At 32.1% G+C, this 23,447-nt stretch overlaps 1 protein-coding gene across 1 annotated transcript in view; it reads left to right on the forward strand.

Moving 5' to 3' along the window:
• The window catches only part of LOC139519118 (von Willebrand factor A domain-containing protein 5A-like), an 82,762-nt gene that overhangs the window by 2,938 nt on the left and 56,377 nt on the right, over positions 1-23,447 (forward strand). Inside the window, exons 3-10 of the mRNA XM_071310934.1 lie at positions 7,799-8,001; positions 9,867-10,086; positions 10,833-11,008; positions 11,461-11,569; positions 14,868-14,978; positions 18,934-19,063; positions 19,613-19,754; positions 22,818-22,900. Coding sequence (XP_071167035.1) covers positions 7,799-8,001; positions 9,867-10,086; positions 10,833-11,008; positions 11,461-11,569; positions 14,868-14,978; positions 18,934-19,063; positions 19,613-19,754; positions 22,818-22,900 — 1,174 coding nt within the window. The remainder of the gene's footprint in view (positions 1-7,798; positions 8,002-9,866; positions 10,087-10,832; positions 11,009-11,460; positions 11,570-14,867; positions 14,979-18,933; positions 19,064-19,612; positions 19,755-22,817; positions 22,901-23,447) is intronic.

The following is a 23,447-nucleotide window of genomic DNA, read 5'->3' on the forward strand; positions in this document are numbered from 1 at the left end:
GTGTGGACACAGATGAGTGTGGATAGTATGTATGGATGTTTGACAGTGTCTTATGACAAAATGAGTTCTATGTTTTTTCTATATGGTGTTATTAACTATGTTGCACGATGACAACCAATCTGAGCATTATGAGTGTTATTTATTAAATTTTTTATGCCCCCACCTACAATAGTAGATAGGCATTATGTTTTCTGGTCTGTGGGTCCGTTCGTTCGTTTGTCCCGCTTTAGGTTAAAGTTTTTGGTCAAGGTAGTTTTTGATGAAGCTGAAGTCCAATCAACTCGAAACTTAGTACACATGTTCATTATGATATGACCTTTCTAATTTTAAAGCCAAATTAGACTTTTGACCCCAATTTCACGGTCCATTGAACATAGAAAATGGAAGTGGGAGTTTCAGGTTAAAGTTTTTGGTCAAAGTAGTTTTTGATGAAGCTGAATTCCAATCAACTTGAAACTTACTACACTTGTTGCATATGATATGATCTTTCTAATTTCAAAACTCATAACTGCTCCAAAAGTAATCTGATAGAATTTCAAGCATTTTAAGCCAATATTATCAACATCTACTAATGAGTCTTAATATGTCTACATATCTAAAAAGTCATAGTATTCAAAAGGTAATGCAAAATTATTCCTTTTCATTTTTTTTGTTATATGGATACACATTTGAGTGATACATGTACCAATACAATATTTGTTGTGGTATGAAAGTGCAGTAATTAGCATTTACTGTAACTATGTTAATTCACACAAATTGAAAAATAAACAAATGAATGGACCAGATGCTCCGCAGAGCCCAGCTTTATACGACTGCAGAGGTCGAATCCTGAACAGTTGGGGCTAGTATTGACACAACATTCAAGCTGGAAACAGCTCTGAGTTTGAATTGTGATTAAATAGATGACACAGCTTAGGTTTCTGACACAGAATGAATGTGGTCTAATGAACTTAAATATTTGTTTTGCTTTTGTGTTAGGAGCAATTCACTATGCTGCTGAATATTAATCCTTTCAAACAAAAATATCTAAAGAAATTTTCTTTTTAATTTCTGAAATGAGAAACATTTAGAGGAGACAAACTTCAGTTAAGAGATCAGAAACTAAAAAAATGTATAATTTTTCCATTTGTAAAAGGGCATACCCTAGAAAGTGCTTGCAATCACTGAATGGTTATTAATGACTGCTTTAATTTATCAGTTGGTAATAAAGTGAATATTGCATTGTATATTGTATAATTGATTTAAGTTGACTGAACAAAGAAAGATAACTCCAATTTTCAAAGAAGATTTCATAAAGCATTGGTATTAGGTAATTCAAGAACCATTCTGGACAAACTCCAATTAAGGGTCTTGAATTTACAAAAATGTTTGTTTTTGGTCCGTAATTATTAGACTGTTTGTCCCATAACCCACACAATATATCCGAACCTTCTACTTATGGTATTAAACATTGTGGTACAATTTCAGAACAATTGAAATACTTATACACAACTTTTTAAACCGACACTAGATTAAAGCTTGTTTTGGGCACCTTTGTACCCCTTATTCCTAAACCTTAGGGACCATAACCCCCAAAATCAATCCCAAGCTTCCTTTTGTGGTTATAAACGTTGTGTTATAATTTTGTTGATTTCTGTTGACTTATAATAAAGTTATTATCCAGAAACCATCTTTCGGACAGGATACCAATTTACGACCCCAAATTTTTTGTGGTTGTATAAAAATGTTGAACATGTGCAATGAAGTATAGTTTTAGAAATCGATTAGGGAGCTACCATTTGATTTTTATGGGGGGGGGGGGGGGGGGGGGCTAGGATGAAAAATTTTGTCCTGCCTTTTTCTTTAGTTGTAATCTCTGTCCTGCCTTTTTATTTTTCAGTCTATTCGGTCCTGCCTCTTTTTTTCTTAGCTTATCCTGACTTTTTTACAACAATTGTCATCCTGCCTTTTTTTTTTTTGCCAAGTTACTCATCCTGCCTTTTTTTTTTACTCAAAATCCTGTCCTGCCTTTTTTTTCAAATTTCATCCTAGCTCCCCCCATAAAAATCAAATGGTAGCTCCCTTAGACTGGATAGGCCTTATAATTTTTTTCCCTCCTAATTGAAGGACCGTTTACACTCAGGGCCGAGTCATCAGCAGGCAATACAGATGTATTAAAACAACCTAGCATCATATTGCTAGTAGTGGGAGTAGCATTTTTCCGGTAAATTTGTTCCCACTTTTTTTTATAAAATGTATGGTTCAAATCAAAATAGAATGCTTTTATCTCCTGAATACTTACATTGTACATAGAGATGATACTACTTTGACAAATCCTTGTCCATTAGAGTTGTCTGTCAAATCTTAATTTCACAAAGAATGAATTGCATAACAATGAACTGAGCTCAAAGCAAAGTACTTTAATAATACACTTAGACAAAGAGCTAAATCCAGTGATATACTTTGTACTACAGGTCCTTCATGACCATCCATCCACCCAAACCATATCTCAATAACATTCCATACTACATGATTGGATTCAGAAGTCCTGAAAAAGACATGACTTTTTTTATCTTGTTTTAAGTATATATGCACAGGTTAAACCTTTATTGTGGATATAATCATTCAGTATCTAGCAACTATCAATTTGCTTCATGCACATATTGATATAGGTTGATTGCTCCTCTGTTGGAAATTAGAACACACCTCCATCTAATTTTAGTCAACTGACGAAGAAAAATTCAAAACTATATAAAATGTTATCTAAGACTTGTCAGTGTCTATTTCCTTTGCCACTGAATAAGATTCCATATTTACAACCAATGAAAATCAAATATCCCTCTAATAGACTTAGCATTGAAATCGTTTTCTAAAATGGTAGTTATGTGGAACCTAGAACTAAAAAAATTGAAACAATATATCTTAAATATTTCAAATGCATGTACATTTAATAATTCTCCAAAATTCACTTTATTTTTCCTTTTTTGGTTTTCTGTTGGAGACTGTATATTGACCTCTATGTAGCCTTTTCAACTTATAAAAGGGGGGATACATTTCCATAGAATTAAACTTTTCTGAAAGAATTGATTCCATTTATTTTCAATAAACAATAAATATTGAAGTCTATAACAGGCATCTAGGAACAGGCTCAACATTATTTCTAAACATGTATTAATATATACCAAAATGTGGACAAACCTACATTAAATATTCTACTTCAACGACTTTAATTAGTGGAGTAGATCAAATTAAAAAGTCACAATGGTTAAAAACTCCAATGGCAGTCTTTCCTGCTAAAATCTTGATGTGTAGAATGTGATATACCATTTTTGGGTCTATATACTGTCCTTTAAATTTAGGTCATTTTGACACGGCAAAATATGAAAAAAAATGTAAACTATGGTCTGGAAAGCACACAGTTTGTGATATTTTAAGGTATCTTTACTAAGAAAACCTGCAAATCTCAGTGGCAGATCCAGAACTTTTCAAAAAGGTGTGGGGGCTCTGATGGACCAGAGGGTTGCCCACTCCCATCAAGCTTCAATGATTTCTTACATATATGTCATAAGCTAAATTTCCCCCACCCCCTTGGTCTGTCTATGCATCTGTTTATCGTTCTGCGAAATAGTACTAATACTAATTTTTCCCCTCCCTTACCTGGCCCTAGACAGTTGCTTACCTTTGTAAACATTTTATAATTATAGTCAGGTATATATTGATTGAGAGTAACTTACATAGTAGTTAATGGGACTCTTTTTCACACGGTTCTGTGAAATATAATACGGCAAATATATACCCGTACATACTATCCGCATAACACAGAAATCTGATAGATTTTCACTCCTCTGGGAAAAATCAACCTGTGAAATGAAATACCATGCCTGGAAAAAAATTACCGGGACAAATTATCCTCAGGATAAAATATCACAGAGGACGAAATAAACCGTTACATTACATGAGAAGCCGGTTTGGTTACAAATAATTATGTCACGTGAAGGCGCACTGACGTCACAATTTGCATTAATTTTGCAATACACTATACAGTTCACTCATACAGAACCCATTATCATGCAAACATGCAACGTGAATGTGATTGGTTATCAAATAATACAGAATTTATGCACGTACAGTTAATATAGAAGAAATTAGTTCATCAAATGTGAGTTCGTGATCTTGTGGTTAAGACCGATGGCTACAGTGCTGAAAGTCCTGAGTTAGATTCTCACTTGGGGTGCTAAAAATATCAGTACATCAGAAGGGTAATTTTCACCCTCTCACACACATCTTTGTTAATGTTCCGGGATTGTTGAAAACTTGCATATTCATCAATATTTGATTTTGTGGTTTTAACAACCCAGACAGACAAATAGCAATAAGGTGTTTAGGAAAACATGACCTAAAACCTCCTTCATATATGACAAAAATACATGGGAACTCATATTGAATGGTCAAATGTGTTCAATATGAAAATTGAAATTAAGATGGTAAAATCAAATATTAGCCGTTACTGTAAATGGACTTAAAGTATGACTTTTCAGCAAATTTAAAGGGAAATGACACGGAAGGGGCCAAATAGTGTTCAAGGGGAGCAAATGCTATTTAAATTAGTATGCAGGTTTTAAATATAGAGGGAAGTTGAGTCATCTTTTTGGGTGAAGTTAAATACTGACTAGTGTGTGGTTCTCATTGGGTCTAAGCGTGACCAATATTGACAATTTTTCGCAAGCGTGAAACGTGAAAGTCAAATTATTGTGTCATGAAAACGGGAAATGAGGTCTGTCGTGAAAACGGGAAATGGGGTTCTGCAGGACCCCGGAAATGACAAAAAAATGAAAATTGCTCATGTACATAGTGTAAGCGGGATATGGGAATCTGACAAAACAGTAAGTGGGATCTGGGATCAGAACCCCCCCCCCCCCCCCCCAATGAGACCCCCTTATGTAGATTTACCTTCTAATTCTATATAAAAAAACACAACTAAGAACTACGTTTAATTCACTTTGTCTACTGATATGCAAACCTAGAAATATTTCATAAAATAGTGATTGAAAGATTCATAACACTTTGAAAGGATAATTCAGACACGTGTTACGCGGGGAGCATGTTTTAAATTTGTTTACAAATAATAATGTCACGTGATCGCGCACTGACCTCAAGTTGCATCGCCCTTACAATTCACTAATACATGACCATTTTCATGCAAACATGCAACGTGAATGTGATTGGTTATCATATAATACAGAAATAATGCATGCACAGTTTAAGAAGAAATTAGTTCAATAAATCGATGCGATTTTCACTTTTGACACGAATAGGTCGGGTTGACATTACTGTCATCGGAGATAATATTGAGATAAATGGGATAAAACGGACCGTCAAAAAGGTCTAGAGGAGCACATCAGTAGAACCTTAACATTAATAAGTAATACTTACCAAAATTTCTCTAATTAAAGAACTATATAACTGAAATTTCACAAAGATAACGGTAAACATTTTGTTGATGGTGATGATGCTATTATCGATCCGTTGAATTCAGGGTCAACGGAATTTTTTGCGTTGCGTTTAAATCATTGAGGCCATCTATTTTTATTGCGGGTTCCACATATATAAATCGGAATTAAAGAAAAAATGGAATGTTGTTAGCAGAATCAAAACAGAAATGATGAACATTGCAACATTTTCAGCAAAATATAAATAGGATGGAGGATCTGTGTATTCACATTATTTGTAAAACTCTCCTTATTCATGTGAAGCGTGTGCTTTACATCGAGGCTTGCTATGCTTATCATTGACGCCACAGTACTTCAACCAATCAGACAATGTTTATTTTGGGCATTTGACTTTTTTTAACTCAGATTTTGGAATATTTTAATCGAAATTATAGAAAAATGGAATGTTGTTAGTACATATAAAATAGAAAATGATGAATACTTTTAGCTAAAGATAATTTGGATGGGGGTTCTGTGTATTCACATTATTTGCACAACTCTCCTTACTGATGCCATATTTTGGAATTTCCGTGACCTAAATGGTTCGCGAAAATTAATATTTTTATATATAGTATAGTAATTATAGAAGTCGTCGTTATTCTTTAGGAAATCTTATCATATGAGATCACTGGATTAATTTTAGCAGACCTATGATAGAGTTGTCAAGTTATATCCGGAGATTAGATCATTTCAAATTGTAGTTTGGTTTCAAAAACTGGAGGTTTATTTATCCATCCTTTAAGTTATATCGACGATTTGGATGATAATTTGCTGTGGAAGCTACGTATTTTTTTTTGTTTTATTACGGTTTCTAAGAGAAAAAAAATGGAAACAAAATAAATATGACAATTGTCAACTACATCTTCTCAGCAGTAGCATTCCCTCTGTCGCATTGTATTACGTTTCAATTGTGTTAATTTTTGTGCACACTTTACGGACTATTTTAACAAGCGCATGTAAATTACACATAACAACTATGAAAAAGAACGATTGAAATCGTTAAAACTATGCATATATTTTTTTAATCCAATTTCCGATTTCCCCAAAAATTTAAAAATCTTATACTTATAACGATAATAAAAACATGCCCAAAATCATGATTGGGCATTTACCAAAAAATCAGATGACCCCGCCTGCCAGCCGACATTACTGATATGACTAGAAATAGAACATAGAGGTAAAATACAAGTTGTGTCTATTATCTTGAAACCAAGAACAGATTAACAGAATATAGCTAATATTATCAGCAAGACAAGACTTAAACATAAATCAAGATCGCCGACATCGTCAGCTGATCACTTTTGGAAGCTACTTTTCTTTAATGCCAATGTTTACCAATTGTTTTGGATATTATCTTGAACACTATTAAAGATAGATAGAAACTGTAAAGATGGCAAAATATAATCATCAACACACGATCTACTAATAAGTTAAATTGCCGAAATCGTCAGTCGACTCCTCATTGGACAAAAGTCAATCAATGCCGATTTTGACTTGTTTTGCGTTTATTAAACTACTATGATAGAAAGATATAAACTACACTAAGAAACATAATTGTCAACAGAAAATCTATAAATAAGTGTCAATATATCAGTTGAATTGTTATATTAGTTGTTGTCCATTAATGGCGATATTCAATGTTATTTGTGTTATGGTAAAAAACTAAAGAAGATAGATAGAAATTGGATTTGTTATTTTTCCAATAATTATTTAGAGGTTAGGACAATGAGTGCAGAGTGAGTGATATCTGATGTCAAAGAGGAGTTCCGTGTTCTTTCAGTGTTTATCATATTTTTAAGAAATATTACCCTCATTTCAGAATTAAATATTTTTTTATTATCAAAATATATATGCATTGATGTCATATGTAATATTCATCACACGAGCTCTAAGAAACCAAAGTATATTTCGTCAATCATCCAATCCATTAAAAGCTAGAAATTGAGCAACACGAACCCCGCGTAAACATAACAGAGTTTCAGGACAACATATCTAGAAGTAATATGTTGAGCCATCTTTAGGAATAAACTTGAAGAGACATCGGTGAAGCGTATCAATATGTCATGTTATGTCTTTATCAGGGTAGAATGGGGTTGTTACCCCACGATTGTATTTTTTATCCAAATATATACAAATTTGTCACCTGTGCTTTAATATTTTATGTAATTGCTTTTATATATTTTACTCTCTAAAACTATGTTATTTGTAGTTAATGAGAAATACAATTCACTTATCCATTCATTCATAAATGCAACGATGATATATCAATGAAAGAGACTCATTGTAATTTGCCAATCTACCAATGAAGCAAACTTTGTTTCAAATTGCAGTACCTCTGAAAGAATCTAAGGTCCATGTAACAGTCCAGGGCTTCATAGCCAATGTAGAGAGTCAGCTTACTTATTCAAATGACACACAAAATGTCTTACAGACTATCTTTATCTTCCCAATGGATGATATGTCAGCTGTTTACAAGTTTGAAGCTGATGTCAACAATAAACATATCAAAGCAGAATGTCAAGACAAAGAAAAGGTAAAAGAGGGACTAAATTTTTCAACGGTACATTCAAACACAATAGTAGCAACAAAATGTAAAACATATTAACATGCAAGGTACAATAAAGCTAAATCATAGCAGAATGTTAGGTTAAACTAAAGGTAAAACACGGTAGAATTTAAGGATATAAAAAAGGTAACATAACTGAATTTCAGGAAAAAATCAAATTAAACACATCAGAGTTTCAGGATAAACATTGATTAAAACACAGCAGAATGTCAGAACAAGAGTCAAGTAAAGCACAGCAAAATATCAGGACAAACAACATGTAAAACACACCAGAATTGCAGAGCAAACATCAAGTAAAACACAGCAGAAAATCAGGTCAATTATCAAGTAAAACACTGCCGAATGTCAGGACAAACGGTCCGAGAACACAATTATCGTCACTTAATGTTAGTTGTCCACAAATATAGTCCCAAGTCAGGACAGTGTGTTATTGGCATTTTTTTTTATATATCCCTTCCAAATGTATTTCTACATGTTTAATGCCTCAAATATCAAGTAGGGGATAAAATTACACTGTCAAAATATTTGGGTCATTAATTTTAGAGTAAAGTAGAGATTTGGTCCAGCTGAACAAGGTAAAAAATTAGTACTTTTATAGCTGTCAAAATATTTTAAGACCCCCTTAGCATAAAATTGTTCATATTTTGAGTTAGATTAATTTTCTATAATTTAAATATAATTTGTCCAAAAAGTAGTACAACACACTGTAAACATTTAACTGAAAAAGCTCAGGTGGGATTTGTTTAATTTTAATTTATTATCTAAAGGAAATGCATAACGAAATAATTGTGGTTTCGGACCAAACATCAAGTAAAACACTAGAATTTCAGGACACACATCAAGTAAAACACAGCAGAATTTAGGACAAATATCAAATTAAATATAAATGACGGGATGAACTGAAGGTTAAGCATACAAAATGTGGGGGTAAAAAATGGTAAATCATTGCTGATTGCCAGGAATAAACAACAGTTAAAGCATAAAAGTATGTCAGAAAGAACAAACGTTGTATACAGTAAAATCTCATGACAAGTATAGGGTTAACTATTATACAGTTTCAGTTTAAAAAATGGTAACACATGGCAAAATGACAGAATAAAAAATAATTGTGCAATAACAAAATGTCGGGATAAAATAAATGGTAAAGCCTAGCAGAATGCTGGGACAAACAAAAGAATGAATATAGACGAATGTCAGGACAAACACATATATGCGTTTCAGCTTAAAAAAGGTTCCACATATCAACATGTTTTGATACATAGAAGGGTAAACCCAGCAGAACAGAATAAATAAAAAGTTGATACAGCAGAATAACAGAAGATTAATAATAGCAGAATGTAATAGGAAAATGAAAATTAAACATAGCGAGATATTATGATAAGTAAATGGTATAAAAAGATAGTTTCAAAGAGGTAAAAAATTAACAAAGGAAACATCTAAACATATAAATCATGTCAAGATGACAAAAAGAACTTATATTCAACATATGAATATGAAATGAATCTTTAACAATTTAGAATTAAAAAGTTTTAAATTAGAACATGATAACTTTTCAAAGGCGGAAGGATATCTGCCACTTTGTTACCGGCTTGCTACATGTTTATTTTGTGGATATGAATTTAAAATAGGTAAATTGTCAGACGTTTGAAAACTTAGTTGGTTTAAAGATGTTTTGTAGAAGAAAGGTGAACTAATCCACTTATGTAACCTTTCTAGTTATACATGTGTATATTGTATAAAGTTACCTTGTGTAATAAAGTTATTATTAAATTGTGCCATTTTCGGAACGCCTAAAAGCATATTTTTGAATACTTTTCTCTTTGGATTTGCAGGCTAAAATGACTTACAATGACGCTATATCGAGTGGCCACACAGCTATGTTCTTATCTGAATGCGAAACATCTGCTGATATATTTGTATGTAAACTTGGCAACTTGCCATCAGGAGAGGTGGCAATACTGACCATGTCATATGTTGCAGAACTGTCTGTAGAAACAGACGGGAAAATGAGGTTTACATTACCCACAGTGTTGCTACCAAGATATTCACACGGTAAGACTTCAAAGGCTAACAAAAACATAAACATTGTCTAGTGTCTTGAAAATCGTTATTGAAAGAGAAAATCTGGCGGAGCAGCTATAATAAGAATTGTTTGTCCAAAATGTTCACACGACTCATTACATGAGTCACTGCTTTTACACGACGATTATCATTGATAATTTATTTATCATTTTTACTTTCACCATGACAACTATTGTCGATAGTGAAGAGTTGTAAATTAAAAATATGAGATGCGGAAAAATCTTTCAATTTGTCAGTGGACTCCTCAAATGAGGTGTTATGAGATTTAACCTTCTAATTACCGATATGTATTATTTATGCGTTTGTTTTTATCTTTAGCAGATAGAGAGAAGTTCGAAGGCCAAAAAATAGTCAGCTAAATCAGTGCTACGCACAATGCGAATCCATCAAGGAGTGATTACCAATGCAAATTAAAGGGGTTTCTCAAACTATTTTGTGATTTTTTTTGTGGAAAAATAGAAGATAGTAGTTGGTGTCCTTGATTTTGACTTATATTTGTTGTTTTGCCAGATATCACAAGAGATAAGGGGTACCTCATAATGTTTACCTAGCCTAGTGGTTATTGATTACATTCTTAAAACGACAAAAAATAATTGAATTTGAGTGCGGTAATTGACACGTGATGATAGTTGACATTTGCCATAGACACAAGCGTTAAATAAATGCTTATTAAACAAAGCTCATACTTTGTATCATAACTATCTATTATATTTCAGATGTTGGACATTGCATAGTACCTGGACGTGAGTTTATTCCTGGTAAAGTGGAAATAAGAACTCCATGTTTATTGAGTTTCAGTGCTACTGTGTCTGGTTGCTATAGTATTAAGGATGTAAGCAGCCCTTATGACAAACTCAATGTCAAAATCAATGAAGATAAATTATCTGCTTCCGTGAGTATTTTCTTGTATTACAGTGTGTAAGATCTGAAGGCAAGATGTTAGTGACATGTTTAGCATGTTGAGTGACGAATCATAGTCCTTTGGAATCTTTCTTACAAAAAATTTGCTATTTTGTCTATGAACTATCGCAAAATATCATCTGAACGCAGTCCTAAAACATTATGTTCTAATTATTTAGTTTTCTGACGTTTTTCCGAACATGCACGCTGCAACACATAAATTTAACAGATAGACAGAAAATATTTTGTCTGATAATTCTAATATTTGTTTTCTTCTATCTAAAATGGCATGTATCTTAACAATCTTTCAAATAGCAAGACTTTGCATTATACACACGCAAACAAGAAAGAGCGGGAATAAGATGCTATATATTTGTGAGACAAGATTTTAAGTGTCTTAGTCAGTATAAAACCATAATTGTTTTTAAATATATTTCTTTCAAGATTGATTTAGCAGAAGAGTGCATGTTCGACCATGATTTAGTGTTTGATATACTGTATGATAATATAAATAAGCCAGAGATCATTTTGGAGCTAGGAGATAAAGAAAAAGGTTAGTTCAAGTGTTGATGCATTTTTCATAACTGCTGTATATAACATAAGTTTCTTTGATACATATATATGACGTGGTTTCGTACTTATACATCCTGTCATTGTGTTATTGTGTTATTGTATATTTTTGTATTCCTGACTTTCATTTTTGCTAATGTGCTTTTTCTGTGTACCTTTTTGTTACACATATGTTTGTTTTTATAGTGACAATATCATATACTGACTGCTGTATTTTTGACATTTGTACCGATTATGTCTGTGTGTTGTTCACACATTGTTGTCGATATAATGGAATTGGATTCGACTGTCAAACAAGTGAGAGGTTTAGCTAGCTATAAAACGTGGTTGAATCCACTATTTTTTTTACAAAATACTATGCCGGAACCAAGTTCGGAATATGACAATTGTTATTCATTTGTTTGATGTGTTTTGTGCTTTGGATTTTGCTATTTGAATTGGGACTTTCCAATTTGAATTTTCCTCGGAGTTCAGTATTATTGCGATTATACTTTATTGATGTAATAATCTCATAATCTTTAACAAAATGTTTTTAAACCAATGTGATTTCTTGTAAAATTATAAATGATCATTAATATGAGCTACAGTTATTGATAATTGAGATATTTTATTCATTGTTTTCAATTCTATACGGTGATTAATTAGTCCTATCATTTGCCGCTGAATAAAAAGAAGCTTGCATAATCAATTAACTTCACATTTATCTACATATATGATACACTCTAACAACATAACTTGAAATAACTATGTTGAACTCTAACATCCCAACGAAACCTGAAATAAAAGGATTATATGAGGAAGAAGTTCTTAATAACAATGGAAAAATCAACATTAACTGAAAAAAAGTCAATATACAAATGATTCAAAATCGTTAACTTTTCTTTCTAACTTTCCAGTTTCGTTTCTCTGTTCGGGTATCGTATATGTGACGTAATTTTTCTGCTGTTTCAGAAATTTCATATATTCAAATTTTTAATGCCTTTTCACCATCGTATGTGACGTAATTATTAATACCTTTTCACCGTCGTATGTGACGTCATTTTCATAATTTACTATGTTGAGGCCTGGACTGAGTCGGGTGTGTCTATTCTGTGTTGGTCATTCATTATGTATTCGTGTTTGTTTTATGTCATGAGTTAATACTTCAGTTTCATTATGTATATCTGTTATATTCATTTGATAAAATTTACTGTTTGCAATAGCATTAATTGTTCTAAATAATTAGGATGTTCTTATCCCAAGCATACAAACTTAGCCGTATTTGACACAACTTTTTTCAACTGTTGATCTTCAGTGCTGTACAACTTTGTACTTTTTTTCGCTTTCGATCTTTTATATCTGGGCGTCACTGGTGAGTCTTGTGTGGACGAGGCGCGTTTTTGGCGTATTAAATTTTAAACCTGATGCTTTTTGTTATTCATTAATCATGTGTTTCTTTGTCTAATACGTTTTCCTATTTATTTGTATTGTAGTCCTGTAATATTATGTTGTCATTTCTATGTTATATTTAACATTGCCATTAAAGTGCGAGGTTTGACATGCCACAAAACCAGGTTCAACCCACCATTTTTTCCTTTAAAAATGTCCTGTACCAAGTCAGGAATATGGCCATTGTTATATTATAGTTCGTTTCTGTGTGTGTTACAATTTAACGTTGCGTCGTTTTTTTCTCTTATTTTTGAGTGTAAATTGACATTGCAATAAGACGTGTCACGGTACTTGTCTATCCCAAATTCATGTATTTGGTTTTGATGTTATATTTGTTATTCTCGTGGGATTTTGTCTGATGCTTGGTCCGTTTCTGTGTGTGTTAGTTACATTGTAGTGTTGTGTCGTTGTTCTCCTCTTATATTTATGCGTTTCCATCAGTTTTAGTTTGTTACCCCGATTTTGTTTTTGAGTTTGAACAGCGGTATACTACTGTTGCCTTTATTTATCTCGTAAAATGTAATGGAGGAGTATCAGATAATTTTTCGCTAATTTGTTGTATCTTTAATAGTTATCCCACGATGACGCGGTGAGTCAGCCGAGTGGGATATTTTACATTTTTACAAACTATTTTACATCCCAGCTGTTTAAGATTAGACGAAAAACCATTTACAATTCACAAAATCTAGTTTAGAACGCCACAGAACCATTATAATATACTTTATACATTACTTTATGATTTATTATAAATTATACCCTTTCTGACCCCCGAACACGTTGAGTAGATATCAAACAATGTCAACTCGCCCCACTGGCCAATCGGCCCAACCTTTATCGCCACTTTATGAAAAAAATCGCCTCACTCTTGTTTACCGACTCGCCCCACTTTTGAAAAAGTGTAAAATCAAATTGAACAATCACTGACAACTCACATATTAACGAAAAGGGTTTAAACCCTACTGAATAACGGTCTGCCAACTCGCCCCACTTATAAAAATATCTTGCTTTCTTTAAGTATGTTAAAATACTGACAGTTTGTATCCAGTCGTCCTTGTGTAGTGGTTGTGTCGTGGCTTGATATGCTAAAGGTCTTGAGTTCGAATCCCAGCATAAACACTGGATTTTTTCTAAGTGAATTTTGATAGATAGTCTTTTCCGTATAATTGTATATTTAATTATTATTTTTATAGTGCAACAGGGGTGATCCGGCTCAGATCACCCATGTTAGAACAAATGAGCTGGGATGTAAGAACAGTGACAGTTAAAAAAGGAAAATAAATACCGTATTGTTTTTAAAACGATGCTATATTTATAGTGTTTCTTGAGCATACGATTGTATAGCAAACAAAAGGAGTTCTCTGGTAATCCCCCTTGAGCAATCTGACATATGTTTGTATCTTGTAACTTCGGGAATTTGATACATGAAGATTGGATTTTATTAAGCGAACTTTATAACACCTGTCTTATACATACGATTCGTTTAATTCGGCGTCATATCTTGACTTACATCCAAAAGTTTACAATGAGGGTCGGTTGAGAACAAACTTTTACCTCATCAGCGAGATAGTTTTAGCTTTCAAGTTGGTATGATACCATATACTTCTATCTTGATTTTCTTGATTTGCATATGGTAGTACAAATTTGGATATAAGCATTCCATTTTTCCCATGTGAAACCCGTTGTTTTGCACATGCTATTACAGATCTGGGGACAAACGTTTTCTGCTTTGTGGGTGGTCATTCAGTCTCTTTTCCACAAGATAGCAGGCATAAATATGCATACTAGTATGCAAGCAATTAAGTACACAAACAGTTTTTTAATGTTTGACCAGTTGAATATGATTCTATTTTCAGATGGCTTGCTGAGGGAAGATTTATTGATGTTGAACTTTTATCCTGATTTAAAGAAAGGTGTAGAAACTGAAGACATCAAAACAGAATTCATCTTTATGATTGATAGATCAGGTCGGTTCATACTGAGATGGAGTAGGCTAAATAATATTGAGATTACATTTCAGAAATGATATTGCCAAGGTAACGATAATAGAATGCATAACACTTTCTGGTCTGTGAATATATTTATCCGTCTGTTATTTTGTCTGCTTGTATATCCTGTAACTTGTTGAGATTTGGTTAAAGATAGTAAACCTAATATTAATGAACTTCATATTGATGGTCTCAAATTGAAACTAAGTTGACAACTTAGAATATATCAAAATATTTAATAATAATGTAGTCTGTCAAATTGTTATTTTTGTCTAAAAACAACAATAGATCAACCAAAAATGGACAATAGAGGAAAACAATAGGCAGAAGAAACATAAGAAACAATTAGAATTAATAAGTTCATGAAAAACCTACATTTTCATGGCAAAAATGTAAAAAGACGAAAAGAAAAACAACGGACTACAAAAAAATTAAGACTGAGCAATATTAACCCATCCAAAACAATCTTAATTGCTCAGAAAGGGGTTTGAGCAGCCTGATTCCGGCGTATTTCCGATGGGAGTACGGTGATAAGATTCATCCTTTGAAATAACATTTTGGTAAAATATGACGGGATTGGGGCCACGAAATGTGGAACAGGTCCGTGGTCATCTTTGACACAGATATTCAACAACATCATGATGTAGGTTAAAGTTCCGAAAGGATGACTTCAAATTTATCTCAAGTAATCCTTGTAAGAATTAACCTTCTTTCAAGCAAGTCACTAGAGGGAGCAGAAGTTCAGCAACATCGTTCGTCCTAAAATTTAGATTCCATAACTTATTTGATGTTTCATCTTCTTGTGAAGTAAGAAACTGTATTGAAACAATTTTATAACTTCACGAATTTAAATAACATTCGAAGACTAAAAAATCTATAAAACAAAACATGAAGGTTTAAATAAAAGAGAACATCCGACAGCCTTTGTCACAGTATCTAGTTTGAACAAATTCATTTACGATTCGTAATTTTCCAGTCTGTTTTTTTTTAATTTTTTTTTATATCTTTATGAGAGTTTGGATTAGTTTACTTGACTTGTAAAATGACGAATGATGTCTTCTACACCAAGTCCATAGGAAAAGGTATATTTTTTACCTATATCTATCCGTTTGTTTGTCCTTTTTCAATCCTTTTATTAGTCCATCAAGTTAAATTTCTGTTGCATTTTGTCAGAAAATATGACTTAAATGTTCCTGAAGTTTTGTATCAAACTTTATTACAGCATGCTGCACAGTGTATTTGGGGTTATCTTCATTGTAAGTTAACTTCTGGTTAACTGTATTTTTACAATACTAGATAATCTGCTTTAAACTTTGATGTTAACTTTTTTTCTTTTTTGAAATATAAAATCTGTGAGAAACCTGATGATTTTTGCTTCCCAATTGTCAATTACTCATTTTGCACGAGAAACATACTCTCTGTCCTATCGTATGGTAGTTACATACCACAATTAATATGTTACGCTTGTGCATTTTCACAGGACACATACCTCATTCAAAGGAAGTGTGCTCGTAAATACAAAACAGTTTCCTCCTTGACTACATGATATTTTCTGCGGGCACCAAGTCTGCACTTTTAATAGTTGACTTTTTCCTTTATTGTTATGAATCACAGTTTATGGCCAAACTGAGTAGAGAACTGTCTAAATTCCATTTAATTGATGAATTCAACAACACTTACCGTTTCCTTAACGGTATTTTTTCGTTAAATGTCAAAAAATTCTCTAAATAAAATGCTGCATTTTATCGAAAAGAACTTACTTTAAATAAAGCAATAATTTTCCTTTTCTAGATTTATATTTTCCAGTATACCACCAGTGACTCTTCACAATAATTTACGATAAAAGGGATGATTTTTATTTTACCTGTTGTTGAATTTGACATTTGTGACGATGATTTTTATTTTACCTATTGTTGAATTTGACATTTTGACGATGATTTTTATTTTACCTATTGTTGAATTTGACATTTTGGACGATGATTTTCCTATGGTACCGTCTTACTTTCGCTAAGCTCTTTTCTGTAGTGACGTTTTGGATTTGAATGAGTGTAGTCTTTGTATTACTAGTAGTATTGGCTAGAGGTATAGGGGGAGGGTTGAGATCTCATAAACATGTTTAACCCCGCCGCATTTTTGCGCCTGTCCCAAGTCAGAAGCCTCTGGCCTTTGTTAGTCTTGTATTATGTTTAATTTTAGTTTTTTGTGCACAATTTGGAGTTTAGTATGGCGTTCATTATCACTGAACTAGTATATATATATTTGTTTAGGGGCCAGCTGAAGGACGCCTCCGCGTGCGGGAATTTCTCGTTGCATTGAAAACCTGTTGGTGACCTTCTGCTGTTGTCTGCTCTATGGTCGGGTTGTTATCTCTTTGACACATCCCCCATTTCCATTCTCAATTTTAGTACGCAAGGGATTTCGTTACCACAAATTACTCAACACCTTTACTAAATGTTTCCGTAAATACAAAGATTCAGTCCGAGTGAGTCTATCAATCCTTTAAATAAATTTATTACTGAAATTAAATCTTTGAAAATCAATGTAGTTTTTATTGGTATAAAAATTGATTTTGTTATCATCAAATTAAAATCATACTAAATACTACACATATTTACTTTCAAAATACACTAAAAAGGGTTACGGTTAAACGCTCACACACATGTTTGAACCCATCACACTCTTTATGTGCCTGCCCCAAGTCCGGAGCCTGTTGTTCAGTGGTTGTCGTTGGTTCATGTGTGTCATATTTGTTTTTCACATTATGCCGTTTGATTTTCACATTGATTTGTTTTTATATTTATCATGTATAAGGGTCTTATTTAATAGCTGACCTTACGGTATGTGTTGTTCTCATTGTTAGAGGCCGTACGATTGCATAAAATTTCTCACACCAACTTCATTGATAGAAGAGGGGCAAACGATACTAAAAGGACAGTCGAACTCATAGATAGAAAATAAATGACAACGCCATGAACAACAACAAAAAAAATCTAACCCAAAACAGACAAATACTAGTACACAAGACACTACATAGAAAACTAAAGACTAAGCAACACGAACCCCACCAAAACTTCATTGATAATTGTCTCATTGTCAATAATACCACATAAATCCTTTCTTTTAGGATCACCTTCACAATTCGCGTAACCGATTCGTATGCAAATCGACACAGACAAAGAAAAATATCCTACCGTTGTTTTAGCACATAGTCTCGCTCGTTTTGAGTTTATTCAATTCCGTCACTTTTATTTTTTTTCTTTGATTAGTATGATCTTAATTGATTAAGGATATTTTGACTTTGGTAAATGCCTATTATCGCTATTTTGTGTATTTTTCCTTTGATAATGATTTGTGATAATTTTCCTATCATGCTACTCGCTTGAGATGGAAAATTTTTCGCTAGAAAACTGAAAGACACGTGACGTTGCTAATGAAATTGACATTAAATTGACAACGTCGTCATAGGTAAAACAGCGATAATCAGATAATCATTAATCTATAATTACCCCTTATTTGCCAAGTAAATGATGAACGATTATTTTTATGTGCTGTTAATTCAATACATTGTTACTCATGATGATATAAAAATCAATTTGATATAATTGTAGGTCTGTGTCAGTGTCAACAATATTGAGTTCCAAAAGGAATTGGCTCAGCCTTACTAATCCTACCAAACAAAACAAAACTGTTATATCAGCAACATATGATTCCTTTAGAAAATAACTGCAATAAATTTAGTATTTTTAATAATCTACAATTTATTTTACAGATAAAACGTATAGAAATACATTATACAAATAACTTTTCATAGTTTTTATCTGTAATGTTGGATTGTACATGTAGTATACAGCACTTTATATATATTTTTCTAAGGAAAAATAGTATTAGAGTATAATGTTTCGACTTAGGTCAAAAATATATATCGTTTGAATAGGGAGTATGCGGGGACAAAGGATACAGAAGGCAAATGACACATTACTTCTGTTGTTGAAGAGTTTACCTGTTGGATGTCTGTTCAATGTTGTATCGTTTGGTTCAGATTTTGAGTTGTTGTTTAAACAGGGGTAAGTTGTTTTATGACACGTGATTAATAAGCAATATCATACAATCTAAGCCAAAATTTAGAACTGTGTTGGAAACATATGCATAAGTTCAAGTAAATGCTAATGGCTATATTACATTGATTTTTATCGATTTTGATGGTAACGTAAGAACATGTCCCCAAAAGTAGTATGTCAAATATCCTTAACGGTTATTCTGTTATTCAAGGATAATTGAATATTAACTTTTGGGACCCGATAGACTTTAAAAAAAAGTCCAGTGCCCATGAGTTTTTATATATTGAAATAAAGATCTTACATAAAACGGTTACAGTTTTGTGTGATTCTGACTACCAGTTTAACAATGAATTTTTATATGTGATGCCGTTATTCAAATGAACTGTGACAAGATTCACAGGGTACATGATGATAATAAAAAAAAGTTGATATTATTGAACATAAGTGGGTATTTATTCTTCTTTAATTACTGTAATTGTCTAATTGATGAATTGATATAAAGTAGTAAAAAGTTCAGATTTTTGTTAAATTGTTTTAACTGTATCTTTTGAAAAGGAGTGAAGAGTATAACGAGGAAACATTAAAACAAGCAATGTTATTGCATAAAAAGATGAATGCAAATATGTTATATACCGACATTTTACGACCACTTGAAAATATCTACAGTAAAGACTGTAAACAGGGATATTCACGACAGGTAAATGTTATACACATGTAGCCTTTGTTTGAGGTCGATACAAGGATATATTGACCTGAAAGAAGTATATTGACTGAGGACGAAGTCCGAAGTAGATATACTTCTTTGGGTCGATATATCCTGTATTGATTTCATATTTGTTATATTATTAATTTCAGACCTTATCAAAATCGTCATTTATTTTGTTGGACTTTTATAAATATCATATTGTCTCCTTGACAATAACAACATATTAGTTGTTTAAGAAATAATTCATGGAAGCCATGGATTTGTTGGAAATTTACACATGTCCTGGGCCGTGATATTCGAATTTTATCCTGAGCGTTAGCGAGGGATAATATTAACGAATATCACGGCCCAGGCCATGTATAAATTTACAACAAATCTATGGCTTCCATGAATTATTTCGATTCTAATAGGACAAATAAGTTTATTCAAATACTGAAGCGAGTATGGGTAAATGTATGCCGTGTGTGTAGCTGTTCTGTTTTACTCCTTGTTAGATAAAGCTCAAATATTCTCATAAATCTTTAGCTTGCATTGATTATTTCGTTAATAACCGCTAGAAAAAAATGTGTTTAACAATTCTCAAACCCAATATTTGCGATTTTCAATTTACATGACATTGTTTTCTCGTAAGCTACCGTCAAAACCAAAATTGACATTTCGCAACGAAGGAGCTACCATGTTGACTCGCTGAAATCAGTTAATATGCGAATAATGCAATAGAATAGAAATAAAACAAAACCTACCTCAGAAATCCATTTTAATACAATATTATACGAACTTCGATGATTACAAAAAAAATTATATTGTTTTTATACTGCAACTAAAATTAGAATATTGATAGCTTTTAAAATCTTAACATAAATATCAACATAATTTTCATCCCATAATGAACATCTGATTTTGGAGAAAGTGTTCCATGATGAAATTGACATTGCACACAATATAGCTGTATTACTATATTTAGGAAATAAACACTACCGGTTGTAGTATATCAAATCTTTTTATTATGCATCCGAATAAGAATAAAAGTGCTTTTGTCTTTTGTTTTATTACAATTTCGAATACAATAAAAGCGGAAATGCGTTTGCAAATAGGTTCAAATACATGTGGATTTACGTGGGAGGTATATTGTAACATGCATTATTATGTATATTTCTGAGTCTGCGCTAGGTATAGATATCGAGAATTTTCACACGGTGTTGTTTACAAAGCGAAAAAAGCGCGTCATATTATAATATTTCATTTACTTTCTTTCTTTTGTTTGTTTGATATCTTATATATTTGAAGATTTTTTCGTCAAATAATAAATCATAGATATCATTAGTTTCCAAACATTTAACAGTATCCTGAAATTCATTACATGACGTTTAAAAGTATATCAGTTTTTATATATTCTAAAAATAACCGTACTTTTTGCTATCCGCCGTTTTCTCTCTTCCTCCGAAAATATAGTTTAACATTTGACTATTCATAACAAATTAAATTTGTTAAAATATACAAATTAATAATATAACTGAATACTATGTGCATAAGAAATTCCTATTATACATGTTATAAACGGAATCCCTCCTTCATTCCATCTATTGAATTTCATCATGAAAATTCAACTCATCAAAACAAAGATGCTAACAAAAAAGATGTAGTTAAAAGACAATTTTACAATGAAGTCAACAAAATAGTTTCGTTGTTGATAGTAATTTTTTTTATCTATGAGTTTATTGTCCCTCTGGTATCTTTCGACCCTCTTTTTTTGACAAAGATGCAAATAAAAAAGTAACTAAAAGAAAAATATGACAAGGAATAAATGCTCCTAATACTGTGGATTTTGCAGGGATAGGTTAACCACGAATTTTGAAGTTTTACGAAAATCTTATATTTCACAGACTTGTATGCAGGTTTTAACAAAACCACGGAATTAAATAACCATATGCATGAAGACACAGTTTTTCTTCCATCCACAAAAAGTAGTTTTAATTAAACGGAAAGAATTTACAGTAGTAAAACATTAGTCAGTTAGCTAAAACTTAAGACAATTCCTTACAGAAGTTTCTGCCTTTTGTTTCAATATTGCAATTAGCTTGAATACTATAATGTACAGAAATAATGTTTGACAGAAAGAATGTTTGACAGAAAAAAAACTCCTGAGAAAATTTATTACCGAAGACGAGTTTTACCGATATTTGTGTTTAAAAAAAAATTAAAACTCGATGGAAAGACATCATCAGCGTCACAACTAAGTCTTAATACAGCAAGTCATGTATTCTAGAATAACCTCTATACCCTATGCACAATGACACAATGCACTTGTCTATCGGAGAATACTAATTGACTAGGAACAGGGGAGATAACTCTTGCAAAATGTTTTTGTCAATTCAAATTTCAACAATTTATTTCCAAGGTTTGTTAGATAAGAAACTGTAAAGGATTCCACTCGGCCACATTTTCTGTGCATGATAAAAAAAAAAATTGGAAATTATAATTCTTATTTTAAAATATCGTTAAGTAAACATTTTTATATCGTAAAAAAAACTGTCTAAACAATTTTGTAATTTAATAATTTGAATAAGCTTATGCTTAGTGTGGATATGTGAGTTTGACTGTAGTGTTGACAGTAAGTCTTTAATTTTGAATACCAATAGTTATATTTTAATAAAATTCTTTTTCTGTAAAAATACGAAGAAATGGAAGAAAGGCATCCTTCCATTTCAAACGATTTAAAATTATTTATCGGATTATTTTATGTTTAATATATGAAAGATTCCAAGGGAAAATTAGGGTATCAATTCATGAATATCATTTTCATGTCCATTGAATAAGTCAAACGCATTGATCAAGACGTTACTTATGTAACTCTTATCTTTTTATTTGGTGATACAGTGTTCATATGGACATGAATTTATATACAGATTCACATTGAATATATAACATTATATACTTTAAAAATTGTAAAACAAAAAATCTTCAGGTCAAATGATTGTAGATTCGGTATGTTTTTTTTTTTAACCAGTATTCACACAAAGGAATCTAATGAGTTGCATATATGTTTTTTTAAAGATATTTCTACTGACTGATGGAGGCGTCGGTGACATGGCCGAGGACATAATACAACTAGCAAAGAAAAATAACGGAAACACGAGGTAACTTAAAGTTACAGCACAGAAAATATAAAAAAAAATATAGTACTGTTTCGGTGTATCCCAAAATGTCTTTCAAAATGAAACAGTTATAGATGGAAAAATTTAAAACGTTAACATCTTCCAGATATATTTTTTTTATTATCAGTGACACATTGAAAACTATAACAGGTATACAGAAAGTATGAAAAAGAGAAAGAAAAGAACCCCGATCAAATTGAAATCATTTCTCAGTGAAGGACCTAATATCGTCCCCCGTCAATTATTAATTGAAATGGGTGTCGTAATGTCATACACAATTCACTTCATACTTACTGTTCGAAATGGATAAAACAAAAAAGCTTTCTATGTTGTAATGTTATACTATTGTTCCAGAAAAGGGACAAGGTTTCGTACCATTAAAACATTTAATACCGCTGCAAATGTTTGCACCAGTTCTAAGTCAGGAATTGATGTACATTGGTTGTCGTCTGTTTATGTAGTTCATACGTGTTTCTCGTTTCTCGTTTTTATATCGATTAGACCGTAGGTTTTCCCGTTTGAATGGTTT

Source organism: Mytilus edulis, chromosome 4, assembly GCF_963676685.1.
Source record: "Mytilus edulis chromosome 4, xbMytEdul2.2, whole genome shotgun sequence".
Taxonomy (NCBI): domain Eukaryota; kingdom Metazoa; phylum Mollusca; class Bivalvia; order Mytilida; family Mytilidae; genus Mytilus; species Mytilus edulis.